This window comes from Vespula pensylvanica, chromosome 7, assembly GCF_014466175.1.
Source record: "Vespula pensylvanica isolate Volc-1 chromosome 7, ASM1446617v1, whole genome shotgun sequence".
Lineage (NCBI taxonomy): Eukaryota > Metazoa > Arthropoda > Insecta > Hymenoptera > Vespidae > Vespula > Vespula pensylvanica.
Genome location: NC_057691.1, coordinates 2779178 through 2806677, shown reverse-complemented (window position 1 = coordinate 2806677; position 27500 = coordinate 2779178). Strand labels below are relative to the sequence as shown.

The 27500-nt window shown below is 36.1% G+C and overlaps 1 protein-coding gene and 1 long non-coding RNA gene across 13 annotated transcripts in view; one reads left to right on the top strand and one right to left on the bottom strand.

Annotated features, from left to right (window-relative positions):
* LOC122630333 (broad-complex core protein) overlaps window positions 1-19287 on the top strand; it is a 59885-nt gene extending 40598 nt beyond the window's left edge. For 5 of the 12 annotated variants that reach the window (XM_043814724.1, XM_043814720.1, XM_043814721.1 and 2 more), the window contains one exon: window positions 18830-19287. In XM_043814724.1, coding sequence (XP_043670659.1) covers window positions 18830-19188 — 359 coding nt within the window. In that variant the 3' untranslated portion in view covers window positions 19189-19287. Of the gene's footprint in view, window positions 1-457; window positions 821-10692; window positions 10728-10754; window positions 10877-15546; window positions 15826-18829 lie in introns of those variants that run through there. The other 7 variants (XM_043814729.1, XM_043814728.1, XM_043814734.1 and 4 more) reach the window with 4 other exon arrangements.
* LOC122630344 overlaps window positions 6187-27500 on the bottom strand; it is a 23982-nt gene continuing 2668 nt past the window's right edge. Inside the window, exons 2-3 of the long non-coding RNA XR_006327469.1 lie at window positions 15030-15033; window positions 6187-6199 (exon numbers count right to left, since the gene is read on the bottom strand). This is a non-coding gene — a long non-coding RNA (uncharacterized LOC122630344). The remainder of the gene's footprint in view (window positions 6200-15029; window positions 15034-27500) is intronic.

Sequence of the window (27500 nt, the reverse complement as noted above, 5' to 3'; positions counted from 1 at the left end):
ACTACTACTACTACTACTACTACTACTACTACTACTACTACTGTTACAACTACTGCTACTACTACCACTACTACTACTACTACTACTACTTCTACTTCTGTTTGACTTTTTCTTTCTTTCTTTCTTTCTCTCTTTCTTAATCTTTCGTTTTCATTATTATTTTCTCATTTTCTTTCTCTCTTATTTATTCTCTTTATAAACGGTATCTGGTCTATTTTTGATTTTTCTTTCCTGTTACATTTCTTTTCTCATTATTACGTTTTCTCTCTCTCGTTCCTTTATCTTTTTTTTCTTTCTTTCCTTCTTGCTCTGAACTATATTTCTCAATTTATTTTTCCTTCTCTCAACGATCGAACTCACGGTGTGAAATCGTTGAAAATCGAAAACAACGAAATAAAAACGCGCGATCGATATAACACATACCTCTCTGACGATAAATAACTCGCGGGATATGTAGGTCCGCCTTCGGCGATACTCGCGATGCGTTTGTCTCATCCCCTTCACAGTAGTCTACTACCGCCGGGGGTGTGTTATACGTGCGACGTTTGCGGCAAGACGCTCTCAACGAAGCTCACGTTAAAGCGGCACAAAGAGCAGCAACACTTTCAGCCGTTGAACAGTGCGGTTTGTGCGCTCTGCCACAAGGTTTTCAGGACGCTCAACAGTCTGAACAATCACAAGAGCATTTATCATCGTAGGCAAAAATAGAGATGGCGTGATCGATAGTCGATCGTTGCTCCGTCGTTTCGGTGACGACGATGATAATGACGATGACGATGACGATGACGATGACGATGACGATGACGATGACTATGACAACGACGATGACGACGACGACGAGGAAAATAGAGAAAGAAAGAAACAAAAAAAAAAAAAAGAAAATGGAAGAGCGAGAAAGAGTGAGAAAGAGAAAGAGAGAGAGAAAGAGAGAGAGATAATCTCGAAACAATCGATTTAAATTCGATTAAATCTTTCAACGTACAACGTGATACAGATTAGAAACGATCTCTTTCGCTCAAAAGAAAAAAGGAAAGAAAAGGAAGAAGGAAAGATCGTTCTAATTGGAGATTCGATCGAGCGTGTTCTGTGATTTACGCGTTCCCCTTCTCTTTTTCTCTTTCGATCTCTTCTCGATGACTCTATCCTCGAAGGTGCGTGCATCCACGAAAAAAGAAGGAGAAAGAAGGAGGATACTCGGAATTAGTGCTTCCAAAGGACGCGTATAGGACGCCGCGAGAAATAAAAAATAAAGCAGAAAAAAAATGATACGAAACGGAAGAAGAAAAAAAAAACAAAACAAAAAAAGAAAAGTCAAGTATCGCGAATGAACGCGTCGAGAAAAATTACGTTGCGGTTTGGCGCAGCGATTGATTTTTTTTTTTATAGACTCTAAGCTTCTTTTTAGCCGATCGAGATCGAGAAAATTTCGACCGACCGACCGACCGATCTGTTCGGAATCGATCGGAGGTGAAAGGCGCGTTTAAGCGCCAAGGAATTTCGACTTTTTCCACAGCGGAAGGGGGACCGGAAGTGAGATGACTGGAAAGTCGGCGAGAGAGTCAGGAAAATCGGTGACCTTAGAGGCTCCGTTCGCCTGTAATCGAGGAACAATAGACTGCGTGTATGTAAAATCGAACGAGCGAACGAGAGAAAGAGAAAGAGAAAGAGAGAAAGAGAGAGAGACAGTGAAAGTGTGTATGTGAGTAAGTAATATGCATGCATGCCGTACTAGTGTGTTGTGTGCGCGTGCGCGTGTGTGTATGTGTGGGAGGCGAGAGAGAGAGAGAGAGAGAGAGAGATAGAGAAAGAAAGAGATCGATTTTCTGGACGAATTCCGTCCGTTCTAAAAAGGTCTACCTGCCGTTTTCCATTGTTCGGGAGAATTCGTTCCGCGCCAATCAATCGACTTCGTTAAATTCTGTACATTTTTTAAAGTCGATTCGTTCACCAAGGAACGATTGAAATCGCGATAAACGGGCAAGCGCGAGCGCGAACTTTATAAGAAGCTATTTACTATATTATACACCGTCCTCTATATTTTATTTCTTTCCCGAAATTCTTTTTTTCTTTATCCTTTTTTTTTGTCCTTAACGATATTTAAGGATAATTTAATAGAACGTGTCCTATTGGACGATCGTGAGAGGATCGTGGGAATGTGTATGAGTACGATTATACAGTATCGTACGCACATAACGTTTTCCCGCGAAATAATTTTGACGAATTGACTTGCCGAGCATTGATAGGGCCTATAGAGAGCGATGTTTCGATTGAATTTAACACTACGATTGAAATTCCGCTGGACGACTTCAGTCAATTGATCGTTGTTTACGCTCGATATGTGATTTATTGCCGAGGTCACAAACGAAGTTAAAGTTTATTTGTGATTTACGCGATGTTACGCGTATCTCTTTCTCGTTGGGACATCGGAAGTTGCAGTTTCTTTTATATATATGTATATATATAATATACATATATATATATGTATATGTATATGTATAAAACGTGAGAATACAACATTTGTATCGCGCCGACTATTGCAATTTCTTATGCACCTTCTTCTTATTTCTTTCTTTTTCTTCGTTTAATTTTTTCTCTCTTTTAAATCGCGTTTCACGAGGAGGGTATTTCTCTCGAATCTTCGTATTTTCTCTACTGTATTTTTCTCAAAAAAAAAAAAAAAAAAAAAAAAAAAAGAAAGAAAAATCAACAAAAAAAAAGAGAGGAAGAAAAAGAGCGAAGCGGAATGGGGAAGGCAAAGAGAAAACAAAAAAAAAGAAAAGAAAAAGAAAAAAGAAAGAAAGAAAAGGGGAAAGAAAAAACACAATAAAAATAGAAAAGAGAGAATAAAACGTTAGACACCTTCGTTAAAAAAAATCTCTCGCGAATTTCTGTGTCTTTGACTTCGAGTGAGCCGATGTAGGCTTGTTGCATTATCACCGTTTTTGTAATTACATTCCTAATTGTATTTAGCGAGCGTTTAATTCTATTTGGAAAAATATATTTCTATTTCAAACGACTCGAACGGTTTTACGAACGGCGAGTTATATTTTACGATAACGTGCAATTAGCAAGCTATTAAAGAAACGATTGAGACTGCGCCCATGAGTGGCTTAATAATTTTAATTCGTTTGTTTCTTCTTCTTCTTTTTTTTTTATCTTTTCTTTTTATTTCTTTTATTTGTGTGTACATATATATATATATATATATATATATGTATACAAAACTTTCCTCGTTTTTACATTTTATTCGCTTTATTATAATTATTCAAAATGGAAGTGTGAGAGAGGGAGAGTGATAGAGAAAAAGCGGAAGGTTAAAAATTTCGAAAAAATCCTTTCGTAGGTTCGGCTTGTCCGTTTGTAGCGATACAAAATGCGATTATGAAATGCATGTATTTTTTATTTCTCTTTCCTTTTTTTCTTTTCTCTATGAGAATCGATTCGGATTACGAAGTGTGTAGGAATTAGTGTGATACAGAAAGAGAGAGAAAGAAAGAGAGAGATTGAGAGAGTGTGTGTGTGAGAGAGAGAGAGAGAGAGAGAGAGAGAGAGACAGACAGACAAACAGAGAGATCGAATACGGTAAATCAAAAAAAGGAAGTTACTTCGATGGAAAAGGCAGTTTATAATTCGCGTGCAATCGTAAGAATATTAGAAATTGCAATATAAAGATTTTAGTCAATTAATAGGGAAAGCGACGTGACGGTGATTTTTTTTTAATTTTTAAGTTCGTTCGTTCGTTCGTTAGTTAATTAGTTGGGTACGTTCGTCAGATTCGAATTTGGCCCTTTACGATTTTACGGATCGTGCGTTTTAGTAGAAGAAAACATTGCGTAGTGCCAAAGTCCTCTCGAGTAACTTCCACCGTATTCACGAGGCGAATCGCTGCCATTTTTTCGACAATATCGAAGTAATACTTTTTTGTCGAGGCCGTCGATATGTTTTCTCTATTATCTGTGTTTTCTTGTTAGCGAGGCTAACGCGTGCGATCGAGAAACTTTTTGCCTTCGAATTGCCACGAGCGTGAATTTAACCCTCTATAATACGAATCTTTTCTCGGTGTATAAAATGTGAAAGATTTGTAAGTATGTTATTTATGCTGAAAGAAAAGAAAAGAAGGATAAGAAGAAGAAGAAGAAGAAGAAGAAGAAGAGGAAGAAGGGAAAAAAAATATTGATAATTTCGGACATGGATAAAGTGACAATTAATTTTTTGACGACGTAACAAAATAATGCATATGTATAGATAAGAGCGCGTGTGACTTTAAAGTTATATAAAGTTATAGAGGGTTAATCGCAAAACCGGTCGCTTGGTCGTCGATTACGTTAGTTAGGATCGTGTATTAAAGGGCGGAACAAAGAACGAAACAAAACAAAACGAAAAAAAATAAATAAATAAAAGGAAGAGGTAAAAGGGTAGGATAAGGAAGGAAAAAAAATAAAAATAAAAGAAACAAAAAAACTTCCAAGGCGTCAAAGATGCCGTAATCGTCCAGCTAAGTTTAGGGGGGGAAAAGAAAAACTAAAAAAAAAAAACACGCAAGTAAACAAACAAACAAACAAACAAACAAACAAACAAACGAAAAACGTTTAAACGTTGATGAAGAAGACTGTAAAAGAACACTGAATGAAACAGAAGACTCAAGACTATTATTAGTTTCGATGCTAACGTAGGGAAAGAATAATTATGGATAAAATAGGTTTAAAAAAAAAAAAATAAAGTGGATGAAAGAGTTTTTTTAACGTCGCGGAGCTACAGCGATTCTTCTCGCGGCGACGCGTTTATATAATGATAGAAAGTTTAAAACGAATAAAAAGTAAACGCGCGCGAGCCAAAAAAAGCGAAGAGTCAGGGTATTCGTGAATAGATTAGTCTTATTAAAAAATAATCGTTTTATGAGAGTCTCGCGGTCGCTTCGCGACGATGCGTCATGCAGAAGAGAGAAAGAAAGAGAGAGAGAGAGAGAGGAGAGAGAGTGAGAAAGAGTGAGTGAATTAGAGAGAGAGGAGTGAGAGAGAGAGAGAGAGAGAGAGAGAGAGAGAGAGAATTGCAATTATATAATATATTTTATCTTAATATATTCATTCCGCATTAAGATGCTTTAACGGGGTACCTTGCATAGACTCGCGTTCATTTTTTATTAATTATACCGGGCTTTACATAAAGTACCTTAAATATTATTACTATGATTATTACTATCATTATCATCATTATTATCAATCATTGTCATCATCGTATTTTATTATGCTCTTATTGATCGCCGTTGTTGGGATTGCAAATATTATTATTATTATTATAATTATTATTATTAATATTATTATTATTAATTAATTAAATAATTAATTAAATAATTAATTAATTAATTAATTAATCAATTATTAGAAATAATGTGCTTCTTGTTCTGTTTGATGTCGTGACTCTACGAGTTTATCGTTTCTGGACAAACGACGTTTTACGTTTGACACCGTTCTAAGAAAGTCTGATTTACAATACTCAAAGAAGAGCGTGTTTTGCCTTCGTGGCCTTCGGCATTTCTCTGCTATGTATCATCCAATTCCTCGATCGTTTCATCTTATTCCTCTTTCCAGTCTATCCAACAGTACTCTACCCAAACGTACGCATATATATCTTTTCTAAGTTTACGTATTGCAAGCAATGCTTTTCTCTTTTATTTTTTCTCTTTGTTTTTAATTTCCGTGTTTTTCTTTTATTCCGATTTTCCCCGCCATATCGTCAGCATCACAATGAACATCACTACAACCCTATATATCCAGCTCATCGACCCTCGTTGATTCTTTCGAAACGTAAGACAAAACTGAGACGACAAGATTGTCGGTGAGACAATGTAAAGGAGATCAAGAGTGAAAGACAGAGAGAGAGAGAGAGAGAGAGAGAGAGAGAGAGAGAGAGAGAGAGAGAGAGAGAGAGAGAGAGAGAGAGAGAGAGAGAGAGAGAGAGAGAGAGAGAGAGAGTGAGAATGAGAGTGGGAATGTGTGAGAGAGAAAGAGAGAGAGAGAAAGATAATACGAGGGACACGATCCACCACAACATACCGAACAGATTTACTTGTATACTAAAAAATAGTAATAGCCGTATATTACATATAGCCGACTACATAGCATATACCTATATTTTAGTAGAACTTTGATAAGCCACATTGCAAAGCCTTCCTGATGTTACAAAGTCATCGAATCGTATCCTCTCTCTCCTTTCTTCTCTTTCACCTTACTTCTCATTCTTCATCTCCTCCTCACCCTTTATTCGCCCTCTCTAACTCGTTACTGCCGAATCCCGAGATTTCAACGATGTTCGATCGTGCCTTGGTCGTTCTTTCGGTTATTCGAGTCGATGCGATATTACGAAGGTTTTGAATGACCCTGAACGATTAACATTATAGGCAGACTAGATCCAACCGTGTACTCGATTAACCGTATATCACTTTGACGGTTTCGGAAAATGGTTTTTAGAAAAACGAACGATGCACCGCGTAATAACATGCGATATTTTTTAATGCCGATCATACGTGGGACATTTGTGCACGATCGAATGTTCTTAGTTCGGGATTGTTAAAGAGGGATTGAATGTGTCTGTGAGAGAAAGAGAGAGAAAATGAGAGAAAAAGAGAGGGAGGGAGAGAGAGAGAGAGAGAGAGAGAGAGAGAGAGAGAGAGACATAATAGACATAGAACAAAAGTCGTACTTACACAAGCATTACTCTGCTGCCGTGCATGAATGAACAATGTAACAGACATATACGGATTCACAGGAACACAATTTATAGATAGGCTATGATATAGTTTAAACAAATAGCTTACACTCTATCGAACGCCCGGTATCGCCGTACGTGCTTTCGACGTACGTTTTTTTAAGGTTTCTCGTTCGCGATTTATCTCGCTCGTCTTGTCTTTTATCTCGTATTATTATTATTATTTTATTATTATTATTATTATTATTATTATTATTATTATTATTATTATTATTATTATTATTATTATATTATATTATTATCATTATTTTCTTTTAATTTTTGTTTTCATTCCTCCGCGAACGATCGAGAAGAAAATTTTGACTCGACAAATCTTGTTAGATACGGAACTATTCTATTCTAACGTGAGTTATCTCTTGATAAGAATTTGTACTCGACGGTACGTAAGAGCGACCGGTGCAATTTTATATACAAAACGAATCGAAGAATAAATATATATATATATATATATATATATATACACATATATATGTATATATTATGAAGGAGAAATGTTCGGAACGATGAAAAAATGATGAAGAACGAAGCTTTAAATTTACGAGAGTAAACGTGAGGAAATGAAAGAAGGGGGAAAAAATAAATAAATAAATAAAAATATGAAATATGCAGTAAACAATTTTATAGTAGTCAGAGCAAGAAAGAACTGATATTGATAATATTTAAACTAGTAGCTTATTCAAAGAAATTAATTTGTGACTACTGTAAAAATGGCCAAATATAATGCGAAATATATTTCGCGTCGAACGACCCGCGTATCGGCGGCGCGCTATATATTATGAGAATAATAAATTATTAATGAAATTAATATAAATTGAATGAATATTTAATTAACGAATTATACGTATATTAGTAGAGTTTTATTTGATTTAATATCTTTTTTTTTTTTTTTTCTTTGTTCGTCGTTCGTTTAAACGTTTGCTTCGCGTTAAGTCGTGCGCGAGTATGCGTTGGCAGGGGAAAGGAGGAGGGAAAAATGCACAACAACGACTCGAAACTCGAATTGCAATTTGTTTGTTGGATTCGAACGAAGGGCCCCGATGTTGTTTGCTTTTATAATATATTTCTACTGCAGCTTCTTTTTTTTCTTTTTTTTTTCTTCTTTTTCTTCCTCTCCTCTGCCCTCGCGACTCGCGAAGCTGAGACGCGTGGCAAAAGGTGCTTCCGACTGCGATTGGCCAGTGCAAAAGAACTTGTTCGAAGCCCCTTTTCGAATCACAAAGACTGAATTCGTTAAATTGACGCTGTCGCGGCTTGGCAACGCTCTAGTAGCTTTTCTCTTAAAAATGAACCTATCTCCTTTTTCTGTATTTATTTTTTTTTCTTTTATTTCTTTCCTTTTTTTGTAATTTCTTTTTCCCTCCTGTTTGTTTTTTCTTCTCTCTCTCTCTCTCTCTCTCTCTCTCTCTCTCTCTCTCTCTCTGCCTTTTTCTTTCTCGCTTTTTACTATTTTTATCTTTTACATTTTTTATCACTCCCTTTTTCCCTTTCTTTGCTACATTTCTAAACGTACCTGGCCCTCCTCGCTTTTCGTTCATCAACCGCGACACGCGTCACGGTCTAGACTGAATTTCTCAAGAGAATTGTCTTCTTCGCTTAATTAATTAGTCGACGTGTTATTATTGGACTGATTTGTAATCCCTTTTATTTTATTTTATTTTATTGTATTTTTCTTTTCTTTTTTTTTCTTTTTTTTTCTTTTTATATATTTTTGTTCTCTTTTAAACTGATGTTACCAAACTGTTAATTAAAAAAGTATCTAATTGTTAAGTTAAAGAGATTAATGTGATCGTGTATTACACCGTGTTACGACGATCTTGGCACGGGGGTACCGTAGGAGTTGTTCGAACGAACCGGAAAATAGAAATAAATAAATAAATAAATAAATAAATAAATGATTAAAAAAGGAAGGAAGAAACCAACAAAAAAAGGATAGAAAGAAGGACTCCGATCGGAGATTACGTTGTGATGAGACAGAGTTCGCGTTCGCTAACATAAACGGAGATATAAATGGATTTTAGAATGTCACGTTCATTTTCATTCATTTTTCGTTAAGTATCACGACGAAACGTTTACGATTATCGAAGAAATTTTGCGGCCGATCGTACACACAGAACACACAAACGCGCACACACACACATAAACGTGTATACGTACTAAAAACGTCTCTCATCTGAACGCGATCGACCGCATATTCGATTACTTCTTTTCGTTCGCTTTTCGTTTCCATCGATAGGCTTCTAGCGCACAGGCACTAACCCGTTATATTTGTGGTGAAACGTGTACGGGCATATACTACATACTACATACGCATACGATTTTATGTAGCCACACGCTCGCTAGCGCACAAGCTAAGCAGAAATAGTTTCTCTTTTTTTCATTGTTAACTTTCTTATTTCTTTTTCTTTCCTTTTTATTTTTCTATTTTTTTCTATTTTTTTTTTTTTGTAACACGCTACTTATAATATCCCCCACCACCACCCACCCCCTCACCCTCACGTAGATCTAATGCAATAGGCAAGATAGGACCTAATTACGTTTTACACGCACAATTTTCCACGCAGTAAGGGAAGTTCGTATTTGTTTGTTCTTTTTTTTTGTCTTTTTTCTTTTTCTGGGTTTCTTTTTTATCGTCTTTTTTATTTTACTTCTTTTTTTTGTCTTTTTCTTTTTTTTTTTCTATTTTTTTTTTTTTTGGTTTTTCTTTTCCTTTTTTTTTTTAACGAGCACAGCATACACACATATGATACATTACGATCACACACGATGCATACACGCACGAATATAATAAACACATGCGGACACAAGTACACACACAAACACACATTCGCACGCAAGCATCGTACAATAGCTTTTAATCATAAAATACATAAGCCATAATTCCATAACTGCGCTATATTAGAATTATCGATTCGATCGATCCCAGGGATACTACTGAGCAGACATACTATTGGTACCTGCGCGAACAAAAAGACACATTAAAAGATAGTTTACGAAGCATCGAGAGTAAGAGAGGTATATAGAGTGATAGAAAGATAGGGAAGGGGAAAAAAGGGGAAAAGAATTGATACGCGAAGCCGCGAAAGATTTTTATGTACCGGTGCTCGTTAGTTCCGAATTTGAAAGCTTTCGTGACGAATAAGAGAGAAAGAGACAGAGAGAAAGAGAGAGAGAGAGAGAGAGAGAGAAAGATAGAAAGAAAGGGAGAGAACGAGAGAGAGAGAGAGAGAGAGAGAGAGAAAGAGAGGGAGAGAAAGAAACAAAAACGTCAAAAGTCGAACAAAATTTTGACAAATCGGAACGAAAATGAAATAAGTCTGAGAAAAATATTTTCCGTTTTAAAAGACTTCGACTCGCGTACAATTTAAAACGAAAAATCGAGCGTTTTCGTGTTTTACTTATTATTTGTTATCTGCCAAGGTGTTCTGGTTATAGTATATATTTATTGATGACTATTATTATTATATTATTATATTATATTATAATTTTTAAGCTGCGTCAAATGCATTTTAATATATTTTCATTTTTATATATATTATATATATATATATAATACGAAAAATGTACTATTTGGTTTAATAATTCATTTGTGTTTTTATTTGTTTCTAATCACCTATCACATCCTCGTTAAGTAATAATCAGGTACGCGTAGAGATATATAGATAGATATGTATGTACGTATGTATATTTTTAGGCACGCATACATATACGTACGTAGGTGCACGTATATGCATGCGAAATAATGTTCGTGTTGACTTACGTGTTCTCGCGTATATTATATGCACGAGCCCTTAACCCTTAGCCCTTGGCCCTTTAACTCTTTCATAATCGTTACGCCGTGCTTGGGATCGTGGCTAAAGTATGTTATCATGATACAAATGTATATGTATATGTATTCGTTTTTCGTAGAAACACAAAAATATGTTTCAGGCTTGGAGATTAAGGGTTAATGGTAACGACAATGTCAATTTCATACATTTCTTTAATTCCAGGTCGAAGGTAAGTGTTCGAAGCCACGATCCGGCCAGAGGGTCGATGATTTTGTTGTCACTGTCAATGTCTCATTTACGATGATGTCGTGGATCTTGCTCGTTTTTAAAAAAAGAAACGTGATTCCCTTTGATACATGCATATATATATATATTTATATATGCATATATATATATATATGTATATAAATATATATATAATACACATAAGTCGATCAATCCGTTCCGAGATTGACGCGATTCATTTTCTTATAGTATTATTAATACCATATTATTATTTTAGTTTTCTTTTTTTATCATTGTACGAGAAAAGTTCACGTTTATACGTCCATACGACGGAGACGAAATCAATCAGTTTTGTGCTTTCGAACGAGAATTGTGTAAGTCGCCATGCTTGATATATATATATATCGTCTCTCCTTTTTCTTTTTTTTTCTCTATTTTTTTTTTTCTTATATATATGTACACATTTTTTTATCTTCTTTTTTCTTTCTTTTTTTTTTTTAAATCTTCATTGCGCGCGTTCATTTCAATTCGATACGTACTGTTACATTATCGATCGCATCGTGACGAGGATGCCCGTCGCGGTTTTACGAACGACGTTTCTCTCGTTTCGTCTTCGCGCCGATGAATTAAGGATAGAGATTAAAAGGGAAGAGATTAAAGGGGGAGAAAAAAAGAAATTAAAAAAGAACAAAAAAAGAAAAATAGAAAATGTATAGAAGTAAAAAAAAAAAAGAGAAAAAAGAATACGAAAAAAAAAAAGAAAAAGAAAGAAAACAAACAAAAGCAACGACGATATATACAGCGATGAGAAAAAGTCGAACGTGATTCTCCTTTTCGTTTCTCGCGTGGGTTTAAAAGATGCTGGGGAACTTTTCATTTGTGGCATTTTAAAAAGACGAACGACCGGTCGCGTGTATTTACAAAGCCGTATACTTTTTATACGTTTTACCGGGGACGCGCGTAGAAAATCTTGAGGAAACGACGACGATCGCTCGTTGCGAGCCGAAGACGAGCCGTGTAAAAGCGAGTGTGGGTTGTGTCGAAAGACAGAGTTAGGGGGTGGGGGTGAAGTGGGTTGGGGGTTATTGACGGGTCGACGGGGGCGCGGCGAAGGAGAGAGCACGTGTAAAAGGAGAGAAAACTGTTTAAATTTCGCCGTGCCGTTCGTCGAATTCATTTACATACATATATACATATATATATATACATATATATATATATATACATATATTGTTCATATACACATACATATATCTATGTATAATGTATATAATTACAATACTAATGTATGCAACAACATTATACATGTTTGTATATATGTGTATATATGTATATAGATATATATATATATATGTATATATATAATGATAATAATAATAATAATTATTATATACATACAATATTACGTTTACTTCGAATTGCATGCTTTAAGTGTCTCCCAGAATGCTCAGTGTTTCCTTCTCGTCGTTCTCTTTTGTTAGGCCTCACGTACGTATACATATAGTATAACTGAAGAGTGTTCTACGTCCTTTTCCTTAACGAGACATCAACGTGGGCGTAGAGCACAACGCTGTGTCTCGCTTTCTTTTCTTCCAATGACTTCCGTATCTCTCTCTCTCTCTCTCTCTCTCTCTATCTATCATCTATCTATCTATCTATTTACCTCTTTCTCTCTCTCTCTCTCTCTCTCTCTCTCTCTCTCTCTCTCTCTCTCTCTCTAAACATACATACATACATATATATATATATATACACACATTATATATATGTATATATACATCTCTGTTTTTATCTTATTCCTACCTGTGAATCGTCCTGACCTCGCTCGTTCTCTCTTTCTCTTTTCGCATTTTTCTCATTTTATTTCCTTTCTCTTTCCACCATATACATATATCGCACATATCCATATAATGTGAGTATATATGTACGTATAGATAGGACATCGAGAGATTTAGACGTACTTATGATTAGGAAAGAAAACATTGTATGTATGTAGAGGAGAAAATCGCCCTCCCCCTATCCTCGATCTATGTATCTGTATAATACGCGTCGTACGTACGTTACGTGGTAACGTAGAGAGAAGAGTTCGTCGTTCAGTTAGAGACCATCATATCCATCCCCGTTATCCATCCAGCCGTCCAACCGTGCCACCCCTGGTACTGGTGCTGCCATCGTTGTCGTCGTTACTGCCACTGCCACTCCTACCGCTGCTGTTGCTGTTGCTACTGCTGCTGCTGCTGCTGCTGCTGCTGCTACCATTGCTACTACCGCTGATGTTGCTGCAGTTTCTTTAGCCTGAAGCTTAATGAGACACATCTCGAGAAATTGGATAAAGAGCAATTTTCCAAAGGCGAGCCAAGAATGGTTAGGGGACGGTCTCTTCGCTTTCGCATCGCTTTCCATCAGTATGTATCTCCTTCCTTCCTTCCTTCCTTCCTTCCTTCCTTCCTTCCTTCCTTTTCCTCTTCTTTTCTTCATCCCTCTTTCTCTTTTCCTCTCTATCCCCTCTTCATCTCCTCGACGATAGGATAACGCTCGAAGAGAGCGCCGTTTGAAGAGGGAGAGAATGCTCGGAGCACATATTATGTCCCTATAAATGAATGGGGAGGGTCGCCAGTGCGAAATACCAATAGGCAGGAGGGCGGTTGCTCTCTCTCTCTCTCTCTCTCTCTCTCTTCTCTCTCTCTCTCTCTCTCTCTCTCTCTCTCTCATCTCTCTCTCTCTCTCTCCTCTCATATCTTTTTTAATTAACGAGAACGCGCATACGCGAGGACTTTGGTTATACAAAATGAACCGTACGTACGTACGCCTTCTTACAATATTGACGTTTAACTCAACGACAACGACGACGAAAAAAAAAGAAAAGAAAAGACTAGGATGTTTTACTTCTCGAGACCATACATACATACATACATACATACATACATACATACATACATACATATATGCATACATACATACATATATACATACATACCATATCATACCTCCTTCTCTCTTTTTCTTCTCTTTTATCTTCTTTTTTTATACGTCGTTTCTTTTACCCTTCTTTTACTATCTCCTCCTTTCTCTTTCTTTTTTTTCTCTCTCTCTCTCTCTCTCTCTTTTTCTTTTTCTTTCTATTTCTCTACGTACCTCATCTCGTGTCGAATTGTATACATATAGTTCGTATCTTACAAGCGAGCAACCCCATTCATTCGGACGCTTTTCACGTCGCGCGAGATCACCCAAGAAATCGGCCATTGAAATTTTACTTACTTCGCTTTTCCACGTTCTGGCAACCCCTTAAACCATCACCATCATCACCACCACTACCACCATCATCCACCCTCTTTCGCTCGACACACCAATCATCCCTCCGATTCGTAGGATAGGTGTTTTCAAACGATGTTTAGAAAGAGAGGCGGCTGCTCGCCCACCAACCACAAAACCAGCTTTCGGTCCTTTTTGTTAGCCAGCCGAAGTAAGCGCACGAAAACCTTTTCAAGCGATCTTCCTTCTCTTTTCCTTCTCCTCCTCCTTCTTCGTCTTCTGCTGCTGCTTCTTCTACTACTACTACTACTATTACTACTACTACTACTTCCATTACATCTTTTTCCTTTTCTGCTTCTTCTTCACTCTACTTCTTCCCTTTTTCTCTCTCTTTCTCTCTCTCTATCCTTCTCTCTTTCTGTCTCTCTGTCTTTTCCGAGTCTCGGGCCTCGTTACGATAATCGCAAGGGAAAGGGTGAAGAAAAAAAGGAAGGAAAAAAAAGTAAGAGAGAAAGGAGGAATTGAATGGAGGACAGGAAATTTTCCTCGGTTAAATCGCGTTCCTTTTCAAGATGGAACGACTTTGGTAACACAAACGACTCACACAGATAGTCTCCCTTTGAAAATAATCTTTTCTTTAGCTATAATCGTTTCTTACTTTCTTTCATTTTAAGAGAGAACGGACTCGTATTCCCAAGGTTTCTTGGTTGGTATCGGTGAACGACGGAGATCCGTCGTCGTGTAGAGTTATATTCTGACCAATAGCAATCTTTATCTACTAACTGCCTCGAAACTGTCTTGCCTATTCCAATGAGACGTAATTCTCTCTCTTTCTCTCTAACTCTTTCTCTCTCTCTCTCTCTCTCTCTCTCTCTCTCTCTCTCTCTCTCTCTCTATTTTCCATCGACTACTATTCCTTTCTCCCCTGGGCATCCTCGAAGACACTGATCGCGTCGCGAATCGGAAAACTATCGATCACGAAGTTAAACGTTTCGAAGGAAAAGTTTAATCGGACAGTACGAATCTTATACGAGTATATATAGTATACATAATGACGTATGAATATATTAGGTAAAAAACGTGCACGCTTGCGTATTTTTACTACGTACGCGTCGTATTTACGTTATTATATATAGATAGAAGGAAAGACGAGGAGAGACGGAAGGTCGTTCGTTGTTTATTCGCCGTTCGAAATCGTCGATTCGAATCGTGTCGTACTTATATCGTCTTCTTTTGTCTTTCGTTCTTGCTCGCTCTTAGAATGAGTAAAGAGAAAAAGAAAGGGAAAAGGAAAGAAGAGAAAATTAAGCAAAAATAAAAAACGATTAAAAAATTACAAAAAAAAAAAAAAAAAAAGAAAAGAATAATAACATCGACAACAACAACAACAACATCTACAACAACAACAACAACAACTTTAACAAGAACAAGAACAAGAATAAAAACGACAAGAACAAGAATGCGCGCTCTGTTGCTCAGGGGGTAGGGTAATAAGTGTGGGGGTTGCTGCTGCATGAGGTGCATTGTTGTGTTTCAGTGCTCGCCTCTATGCCGCCGGGGCTGACCTTCAACTCTCTGAACACCCAGTCGGCGAAGAAGCTGTTCACCTGCCAGCTGTGCGGCAAGGTGCTGTGCAGCAAGGCATCCCTGAAACGCCACGTCGCTGACAAGCACGCCGAGCGACAGGAGGAGTTCAGATGCGTCATCTGCGAGCGAGTCTACTGTTCGCGTAACTCCCTGATGACCCATATCTATACCTATCATAAGAGCAAACCCGGCGACATTGACATTAAGTTGTTTTGAAGGTTTAGATAAGGTAGGGACACGCACGTGCGTTATTGGTTCTCTCAAAACTCACACGATCTCTCTCTCTCTCTTTTTCTTCTATTCCTCTCTTTTTCTCTTTCTCTTTCTCTCTCTCTCTCTCTTTTTTTTTTATTTACACACATACACACGCCTCACATATACATACACGCCTCACGTTACATTTACCAGACACACGTTTTACTCTCCTCTTTTTTATCTTTCTATTTTTCTCTCTCTTTCTCTCTCTATTCTTTTCTTTCCTTCAACTCTGACACTTTTTGGTCTTGCTCTCTTTTCCCCTTTCTTTTTCTTTCTTTCTTCCTCTTTCTTTCTTTTTTGTGTGTTTTTTTTTTTTTATTTTTTATTTGCTAGGAGGGAAACAAAAAGAAAAAAAAAAGAATGAAGAGAAAAAGAAAAAGAAAAGCAAACAAGAAAAGAAAAGAAAAAAAAAAAAAGAAAAGAAGAAATACGCTAGACCTTCTCGATTTGATACGACCTCGGCTCGCGCGTTCGTCGTTCCTTTTCACCGATTCGAGCCCTCTTTACCAGGAAGTGCATGCCGGAGAGAAACCGGTCTTAACTCCCACGTGGCGCGAGCACATCGTCTTCTCTTTTCCACCTCTCTCTCTCTCTCTCTCTCTCTCTCTCTCTCTCTCTTTTTCTCTCTTTATCAATGCAACCTCTCTTCTCTCGACGACTCATTCCTCATCTTCCAACCTTTTCCTCCTTCGTTCTTCTTCTTCTTCTTCTTCTTCTTCTTAGCTGTCCTTCGTCTTCTCCATTTGGTCTCCCTACCCGAGCCGATGCGATTCGGTTCTCTTTCTTTCTTTCTCTGTCTCTCTCTCTTCTTCTTCTTCTTCTTCTTCTTCCGGTATTACCAGGCCCCGTTATAATATCCCCCTTTCTCGATGACACGAGAAACATCGTCGGCAACATCGTTCGTCTCCATTCCTTCGAGAGAACGTAGGAGAAGAAGGAAAAGGAGGAGAAGAAGAAGAAGAAGAACAAGAACAAGAAGAAGAAGAACAAGAAGAAGAAGAAGGTGGATCCGAACGAAATCGGCCAAGGAAAAAGTCGTTAATAAAGCTCAACGTCCACTGCTAAACACTGTCGTTACTCCTTCCCAAATTTTTTAAGGCCACCTTCGTAAAAGATAAAAGCGGTCTTCCTTCGCTTCTTAACTCCCAACTAACAATCCTGCCCTCCATTCCTTAGCTCTCTCTCTCTTTCTCTTTCTCTCTCTCTTTCTGTCTGTCTGTCTGTCTGTCTGTCTGTCTCTCTCTTTCTCTCTCTTTCTCTCTTTTATTATTTCTTTTGTTATTTTTAATGTCTTGTGTCTCGAAACCCGTTTACTCGTCCGTTACATCTCTTATTTGTGGCTTCGATGTGTTTGCGCTTTCGATATCTTCTTTTTCTTTTTTTCTTTTTTCCTGTTTCTTTTATATTTTTTTCTTTTCCTTTTTTTTTTCTTGTTCTCTACCCATTTCCCATTCCTTTCCTCGTTCTTCTTTCATATTATTCTCATCGTTTTCTTTTATTCTCTTCTACGAAGTTCGTCGAGTCCTTCGCGTGTTGGGCTTTTTCGGTGTATCTTTCGATGTCGTTTGCATGCTCCTCTATATTATTATTATTATTATTATTATTATTATTATTATTATTTTATTTTCCTTTATATAAAAGCAACGCAAACTCGTGCGAAATATGTTTAGAGAATCGTCAAAAATCTTTGCATTTATGCAACGAAGCTTTTGCAATGGCGCGTCTTAATGCTACTCGTAGCGTTAAGGCACGTTTTCTATTTCTTTTTTTTCTTTTTGTTTTCTATCTCCTATTTTTTTTTTCTTTCCTTTAATTTTTCTTCTTTCTTCTTTCTCGTAACCTACAAAGGACGAAACGATCGTTCGCTTTGTTTTTCTATTTTTCTTTTTCTTAATTTTTTTTTTCTTTTTTCTTTTCTTTTTTTCTTCCTTTTTTCATTTTTGCATGACAACGTCATCACGTGATGTACCTGTATTAATTACATACTCTCTGTCACGCTTCTATCATAATCGCATTAAATTCGTCTCGCAACTCATGCATAAGAGTCACCTTGAAATGTCTCATATTCACACTAGGAGATTAGTTTTACTGTTTATTTTGTATTTTTCTTTTTTCTTTTCTGTTTCTTTTTCTTTTTTCTTTTTTATAACATCGCCCTTAAAATCTCGCGTTCTTCGACTCATCGTCCGTCACGGAAAGCTCGACCTTTTTTTAGCATGCATCATAAAATATATCATACCTACCTACATTAACCTACATAAAAGAGCTTTCGTGAGGAAAGAATCTAGCTTCTCGCATGGTGGTTAAGGCCCTTAAATCTTATCACGCTCGACTAATAACGAGACACGCACGATTAATAACATTTTCGGTGGCTCAGTCAATTAACCTCGAGAATCATGGACCGAAGCCGAGATGGTCGTTTCGAGAGAGATGGTTTCTATCAGAGAATGAAATATCCGAATTCTATCGAACGTTCGAGACGATATCCTCTCTATCACTTTTTCTCTCTCTTTCTGTCTTTCTCTGTCTGTCTCTCTCTCTTTTACTTTCTCAATGATCAATTCGTCGAACGTTCGATAGAAACGGATCTCGTAGAAAGAAAAAGAATTACAAAAAAAAAAAAAAAGAAAAAAGAAAAAAAACCAAGAAAAGAAAAAAGCAACGAAAAAATAGAAAACTACAAAACAGATATGTAATAGAGTAAAATAAGATAAAAAAAAAAAAAAAGATAAAAGTAAAATAAAAGAAAACGTAAAAAGAAAAAGAAACTCTTCTGGTTTGTCGTGTGAGAAAAGTGAAAGAAAGAAAAAGAAAAAGAAGAACGAACGAAATATAACAAAAAAAAAAAAAAAAAAAAAAAAGAAAAAAAACCAAAAAAAAAAAAACAGAAAAAAAAAGAAAAAAAAAACAGAAAAAAAAGAATATCTTTATAATCTAATTGGTGAATATTAAAACGATGACGGACGATTTTGCAGGTACGGGCAATGGGATGCATCCGGCAGCGACGACGCCTCCCTCTGCCATGTACCGGATACCACCGCCGACAGCGGGCGGTATCAATGAGCCTCAGGAATGCCCGTACTGCCGTCGCACCTTCTCTTGCTACTACTCCCTGAAGCGTCACTTTCAAGACAAGCACGAGCAGTCGGACACGCTCTTCGTCTGCGAGTTTTGCAATCGTCGATATCGCACGAAGAATTCACTTACGACGCACAAGAGTCTCCAGCATCGTGGCTCGAGCGGTATGCTGAAGAGGCTTCTCAAGACATCGGCCATGAAGAACGTGCTCGGTAGCATGCAACAGGCTCAACAATTGCAGCAACAGCCGCAATGAGAGCGGCCGAACGTAGATCAGCAGGCTCGTGTCTCGCGCCGGCTTTTCCCTTCTCCTCTTCCTTTCCCTCCTCCTTCTCCTCTTCCTCCTCTTCCTCCTCCTCCTCCTCATGTTCCTCTTTCTCTTTCTCTTCCTCCTCCTCCTTCTTCTCCTTCTTCTTCATCTTCTTCTCAATCTTCTTATCCTTCTCAACCTCATTCATCTTCTCAATTTCTCTCTCACCCTTCTCATCCTTCTCTTCCACTTTTTCTTCCGTCTACCCTTCAAACTCTTTCGCCTCATCGATATCACTATCAACATCATTATCATCACCATCATCACCACCGTCATCATCATCATCGTCATCACCGTCATCACCGACAACGTGCCGTACCTCCTACGAGATCGCTTCTCTCATCCCCAAACTTTTCCTTTCCACCCTTCTCTTCTTCTCCAACATTTCTCCATCCTGAAGACTGCGACCGATCCAAAGAAGAACGAAGAATCGACTGATGAAAAACTTTATATTGGAGTCTCCCCGTCTGCTCTTTGTTTTCTTCTTCTTCTTCTTCTTCTTCTTCTTATTTTTTCTTATTATTATTATTATTGTTGTTTTTTTTTTGGATTTTTTCGGATTTTTTTTAGATTTTTTATATATATATACATATATATATATATATATATATATATATATATATATCATCGAGAAAGAAAGAGAAAGAGAGGACACCTTAGGCAGATCTCGTGAGAGCGATCGAAACATTCCAACGGCAAGAACGGCCGGTGGCGAGAGATCAATAATTAATTGATCTCGAAAAGGCACGTGCTGCTCGAATATCGACCCTCTCCTTTCGTTCGTGTCGCCCTAAAGCACGTATTCGTCGACGACAGGTTATTATTCGTCGTTTTCGACATTGCGTCGGAAAGATCTCTCGAGAGGAGAGGGCAACGAGTGAGTAAAAGAAAGAATGAGAGTGAGAGAGAAAGAGAGAGTGTGTGAGAGAGAGAGAGAGAAAGAGAAAGAGAGAGAGAGAGAGAGAATGAAAGACGGAGACGTACGTTGTATATAGAATGATAAGAGAAGCCGCCAATGGGCGAAAAATCTCGCGTCTTCGACTTTCGCGAGAGGATAAGAGAGGAATCGAAAGCTAGAGCGAAGCGAGCGTGTCGCGAGGAAGTGAATAAGGAGCTCGTGTATTATTATGTCTAAATGTGTAGATATATGCTATAGAGTGTGTATGTACACGCGTGTACAAGTGTAAGGTAAACGCATTATCAACGTGTATACATTGAAAGCCGTGAGAAGTCGCCTTGGCAACGGGATCGCGACGATCTTAGGCCTAAAACGAAGGATTCGATTATCAGCGAGTCTGTTAGAAAGAGAGGGAGAGAAAGAGAGAGAGGGTCGAAATATCGAATATCGAATTAGCAGGAAATGGCCGGGAAAGAGAGGTTTCGGTGGTAGGATGGCTAAGAATGACGGGATAGGCTTGCTTCGGGAAAAGTAGCGGGAGACTTGTCAAGTATATGTATGGGCTTTTAAAAACGTGTGTACAGGTCCGTCGCGCGTGCAAATTACAGACTATATTTTTAGCTCTTTAAAAATGATATTTTGAGCTGTATATATACACACATACACATATTATATTCGTACGGTAATATTGATAACGATAATATTATTCTCTTGTTCAGGTTTTATAAAAACGAAGTAGTTCGACTTAAGGCAAATCGCTGGCAGTTAGGCAGACAAGTAAGCAAGTTTTTAGTAGGCAGGTTAAAAAAAAGCAGGGCAGTGAGGTGCTCGCGTTTTCCGATTCTCCGTTTATTATCACCCGATATCTTATCGTTGAGTTTTATTGGCGAATGTGCAATATTACGCGTAACACGCGTTAGAATCCGTCATTAGATTCAAACGCCGCGGAATAATATATTTCGCGAACGGACGCGGAAAGAATATATTTGACTCGTTATATTCGTTCCTTCCTTCTCCCTTCGTCGTTTCTTTACTCGATCGTGAATTCGATTCGATTCTTCGATCTTCTTCGAATTTCTTTCGAAGAAGCTGATTTTGAAAGTTCTATTCGGACGGAAGCGATACGGTAACTCGATGGAAAGTCAAGTGCGAGACAATCAAACACTGCCCTGTTGTTGAAATCTTTAATACATCCATACTAACGAACGTACAAGTTAAAAGGAACCCTAAAAGTTGTTCATCGCAACATATTCAGGTCTGACACTCAGTATAGGAAAAAAAAAAAAGAAAAGATTTGATGTCTTTAGCTTAAGAGAAAAAAAAAAAATTAAATAAAAGGAAATGCCATTACGACTAACGAGCAAGTACAAATTATCGAGGAAAAAAAAAATTAAGAGAAATTACGTCTACGTGTATCTTAGGTTCCGTAGCAACGGGGACGAGTGGAGATGGTGAAATAGGTAGAATAGTTTCGTCTTCTCGAGTTTAATGACGATTGCACAAGGGCAAATTTTACGAGTAAGAACGAATTTTTCAAACATATCTTTGAAATGTGAAGTATACCGTGGATATATACGATTTTAGATTTTAGGCGACTCTTCAGAGCGATTTTTAAAAAAAATTTGGTGTATACAATTTAGAGATAAAATCTCCTTAGCGCATGGTCAAAGCATAATGTGGATAAAAGCGGTGAAAGGCTTAGACGTCGTATCTTTGAATTAATTTTTCTTTTCTTCTTTTCTTTTTTTCTTTTTGTGCGTGTGTTCTTTTTTTTTTTTTTTTTTTTTTTATATATCTTTTCTTATTTTATTTTATTTTTCTTTTCTTTTTTAATTCTCTTCCCATCATTTACCTATCGTTCTGTGTTTTCATTTTTCGGAGTAAAACAAAAAAAGAAAAGACAAAAAAGAAAAAAGAAAAGAAAGAAAAAGAAAGCCAATTTCGAACTCGAACCTGAGACAAAAGAAGCACGAAATTTATTAGTGAAAATGAACCTAGTCATTCTGGGAACTCTTGAGATTCTGTGATATCGGAGGAAGATGAAAATCGATTTTAATTATCATTGCACGGTAAAAACTTTAAAAGGAAATGGATGAGAGAACGAGCGAAAATATGTGTCTCACGTATTGATTCCACATTATGATTGCCGGTGTATTATTTATATAGGGAAAAAGTATATAAGATCAATATTATAATTGGTTATTAATATCGGGAAATTCTGTGATGTTCTTCGGTTGATATATATTAGAAAGGATAGTAGAGTTATATGAAAGGTGTGAGGAGAGAGAGAGAGAGAGAGAGGGAGGGGGGTAGTAAAAAAAGTATACGGAATTACGTCGATGTTCAGTGTCGTGTAAATTATTGTAAAAGCCGAGATGAGACTATATCGAGAGGGTTTTTTTTTTTCGTCGTATATTTTTTTTTTCCCCTTTATTTTTGGAAATTTTTGCTAGGCGCAGAGCGATGGTCGAGTGAGGCGACATTAAAATATCGATGATTCGTCCCAATTGCGAGAAAGAAAAAGTAAATTAAGCTAATTTGTAGATAATTGAAAACGAAATTTATTGTGACTATTTAGAATATTTCTCGTAAGTAGAAAGTTTGTATAATTACTGTAAAGACTAGAGAAAAAAAGGAAAACAAAAAAAAGACTAGAGTCTCGGCCCAGAGATATTGATGTACGATCGGTACGATGCCAAAGTGAATTTGACTGTCTGTTATATTTGTCTTTCTTTTTTGTATTTTTTTTTCTTTTTTTTTTTTTTTTTAAATTATTATTTTTTTTTTCTTCTTTTTAATTTGTCGTTGTTTATTTCTATCTATCAATCGAAACCAAAGTCTTTCTTTATCTTTCTTTGTTACATTTATCAATTAAGAAAAGATTAAGGGGGACGATAATCAACCATCGCTCGTGCGAAATATTAGAATTGGTGCAGTCTTATAGGATATAACATATCTCTCCAGGGTACTTGATCGAGTATGTGTTAATACGGTATTAAATTTAGGAAAATGAAAAGTGAAAATTACAAAAAAAAAAAAAAAGAAAGGAAAGAAATAAAAGAAGAAACAAAATCTTTTTCTGACGTGCCAACACCTTCCAAACGATAAGAAAACTTTAAGTCTTTTACACGGCATATCTTCTATCGAGGAACGAATATTATCAATATTATTACTACTTTTAATCGATATAGGGTTTAAAAGAAATAACACACAAAAAAAATATTATTATATAAATATTGTAGGGGGAAACAACAAAAGAAAAGAAAAAAAAAGGAAAAAAAAAAAGAATGAAAAATGATCTTCGAATCTTGATGCATGAACTTTCGTCTCTTACATTGTAAGGTGCGCGCTGGAAAGGGAGAGAAGAAGAAAAGCGAAAAGCAAAATATTTTAAACTATCTATTTTTATTTGCATTCTATATCGTATATGCGTGTACATATTAATATATATATATATATATATATATATATATACATATACATATACATATATATATATATAGTATATACATATATGTATAGATAAGAGAAAAGTTGTCTCCGATGTAAAGATCAAAGGAGTATTTGTAAGCGAATAGAGCGAGATGCGATATATGTACGTGAAAGTGAAACGTTAAGTTAGGGCTGCGCATAAGCAAGATGCTCGTTATTGTAAGAAAAAGAATATAAAATGGCGAGTGACTTACTTTCGTTGCTCGTCCGTCGAATAAGGAGAATTCTCTGTGTTCCGCTGTTAACTCAGAGCTTTCTATTGTGAACGCAATCTTTTCTTTTTTTTTCGTGTCTCGTTAAGAGAAAAACGTTTTTCCGGAGTGTGCGAAACTTTCGTTTTGAAGGAAAAAAAAAAAAAAAAAAAAAAAAGAAAGAAAGAAAGAAAGAAAGAAAAAATTTTTTTTCGAATATAAGTACGTAGAATCTTTATTCAATTTTGTGCATTGTAGCTTCCATTAAATACGATCGATGCTGTTCGTCGAAGAAAAGCTGAAACATAATAATTATCGTACGAGCGTAATTTATTATGACTATCACTCTCTTCTCGTACGATGAAGATATTACATACATATACATACATATTGCATATTCGATGCGGCAGCTGAAGAGCTCAAGATAATTTCTTATAGAGAGAAAGAAAGAAAGAAAGAAAGAAAGAAAGAAAGAGAAGGAAAGAGAGAGAAAAAGAAAGAAAGAGAGGGAGAGGGAGGGAGAGAGGTAGAGAGAGAGAGAGAGAGAGAGAGAGAGAGAGAGAGAGAGCTGTGAAAAAAGAGAAAAAAGAAGATAAAAATACTTTGATACGCGAATTTACTTTCGAAAAGGCTGATTTTGATAATTTTTAAACGTCAGTTTTTAATTAAGGAATCAAATTTATTTTTACTTGTTTTCGCAATTTTTTAATTCCTATCGTTAGGAAAATCGACTGATTAGATTGTTTTTTGATTGGTTTAAAGTTTTCTTGTTCATGTGATATTGACTTACCAAAGAGCATCGAGAAATTGTTAAAAACTTCTTTGACCCGGCTGGCGGCCACCTTGGAAATGTTACTAACTTCAGAAATCTCGCGATACGACAGAACGCGACACTTTTACTTATTAATATTATTGTAATTCCACTCTCACGTCTCGCTTCATGTCTTTTTTGCTCGATCCACTTTCGGCGTTGCACTTACATATATCAATGATCTCATAAATAAAGTTGTGACAGTACATAATTGCACTTAGACTTCCAAGGTACGTAGAACCACGAGGGTCTAAGAACGTTAAGAATTTATTGTTCTCGGTATAAAAACTCTTCGGTGTGAATATATATAAAAAGAGAGAGAGAGAGAGAGAGAGAGAGAGAGAGAAAGAAAAAAAAGTAGAAAATGAAGAAATCAATTTCCAAGGGGTGGGACGGGGGATAGAGAGAGAGAGAGAGAGAGAGAGAGAGAGAGAGAGAGAGAGAGTCATAGTCGAGGAGCCAAAGGGCAAAAGTGAAAAAAAAAGGAGAGAAACGAAGGGATGCATGTTCGAATCGAAAGGCTTAGGAATGTAATTACAAGATATTGATAAAAAGAAAAAAAAAGAAATAAGAAAAAAAAGGAAAAAAGAATAAAAAAAAAAAGTAAGCGAAAAAAGTGAAAAAAAGTCGAATATAGATGAAAGACTACTTAGATTTATTTTTATTATGTCTTCAAAAAGACTTTAAATATAATATTTATATTGTGCCATAATTAATATTAACGAAACCTTAAGTATACATTAATTGTTACGAAAGTTTTTAAATTTATCGCAAAGGGGGGGGATGGGGGAGAGATTGCATGATAAGGAGTAAAATGAAAATAGAAAAGGGAAAGGATATCGCTACTATCTGTCGATGATAATTTATTATACGGTAGCTTTTAAGAGACAAATTAAAAAAGGAAGCATTAAGGAAAAAGAAGAAGAAAAACTAATGGGGAGAAAATAACAGAAAAAGAAAAAAGAAAAGAAATAACGAAGAAGGAAAAAAAAAATCGTGTAATTTCTAAAAGCGGATCTCGCGCTTTTTCCGCAACGAACGAACTATAACATTTAATAAAAAAAAATAAAAAAAAAAAAATAAAAAAAAAAACCACAGAAAAAAAATAAAAAAAATAAAAAATAATAATAATAATGGTTGATCACTTTCGCTCTCCGTAAAAGTAAGGATATTCGAACGTTTTGCACTCTTTTAGATGTATCAACGAATATCTTACGAATAGTATCCGATTTTCTTCCATATTGTAGAAAAAAAGGAAAAGAAAAGAAGAGAAAAGAAAAGAAAAGATAAGAAAAAAGCCTCCCGTTCTTATTATCGAAACTAAATAAGAAGAAAAGATCGCGCCTTCGGTAAACGCCATTTTTTCTGAACGGTGGACCAACTATAGATATCACACATCGATCAAACGACAAAATAAAAAACCATGTACGTACGTTATCCCGATTAAGCCGACCTCCGAATAAGTTATTCCGTTAATAATAACGCCGATCAGATTCATTTTGTCACGCGAGTGCCACACATTTGCGAGAGTTCGTCCATCGAACGGGTAATATGTATAATAGATACTTAACATTGATATGTCCGAAGGAGCGAGCATCGATTACATAGACGAAATAAATGAATGATGAATGAGAGAAAAAAAGAAAGGCAACAAAACTATACAATAGTAAAAGAAAAAAAAAAAAAACAAAAACAAAAACACAAAAAGAAAAGAAAAAAATACACAACTGTTAACAAGAATTGCATCGAACGTTATTGGGAGAGAGACAGAGAGAGAAAGAGAGATGGTATTGTCGAACTAACTAATAATACAGACAAACAGGCACAAAACTTCCATGTAACTCTTCCTTTTTCGTAACTCGACGATCAAAGAGGTATAATATCCTTTGATTATTCGTCTTTGCGAGAAGAAAAAATAAAACGTATCTAGCTAAATCGCTACAATGTGCATACATATATACAGTAAAAACACACGCACACCCATATGTATATATATATATATATATATGAGATACACAGCAGACATACACACACACAGACGTGTACTACAAATCTCTTGTGATTGTAAACAATCCGTTTATCGACACAGAAAAAGAAATAAGTCCGTTCGAATTTGTATACTCGTTATATCGGAACACAGATTGAAACGAAAAAAAGAAAAGAAGTAACATAAGCGAAATCGTCGCGTTTTATCGCTTTATTCGTACATGCTTACGGATAATGGAGAAAACGAGATGAACGACGAAGTGTGATCGCGAACTCTGGCGCGTTATTTTTTTTTCTATTTTTTTTTTCTATATATATATATATTATTTTTTTTTTATTAATATACATACAAATAATAAGAGAATATTTGCGAAGAGAGAAACGCGCAATATCAACGATTTTTAATGATGTAACGCGTGATACGTTTCTTTAGGAAAATAAGAAGAAAAGTTTGAACAACATCGATACACTCGTCGACGAGGAAGTTTTCTGGAACGGCTTTGCTAATAAATGTATTTTACGTTTGACGTTTTTACAAAATATTATTAATAATACTTTCGTTGAAATATTTCCTTTCATTTTTATCAGAACTCCCGACGTTGACGACGTAACAACGATACGTCGAGGGGTGCCATTGAAGTTGATTCATTGTCGATCCGTGTATCGAAGTTATATCTTTCTGCGTTCTCTGTGTAATATCGTTCTTTCTATACTGTAACAATCATATTTCATTTGTACAACATATCGTAAGCTCTTCTAGGAGCTAATATTTTTCGTGTACGATGTTCATCATAATCTTCTTGTTTTTTTTCTTTGTATTACTATTACGTTTTATTATTATTATTATTATTATTATTATTATTACATTATTATTATTATT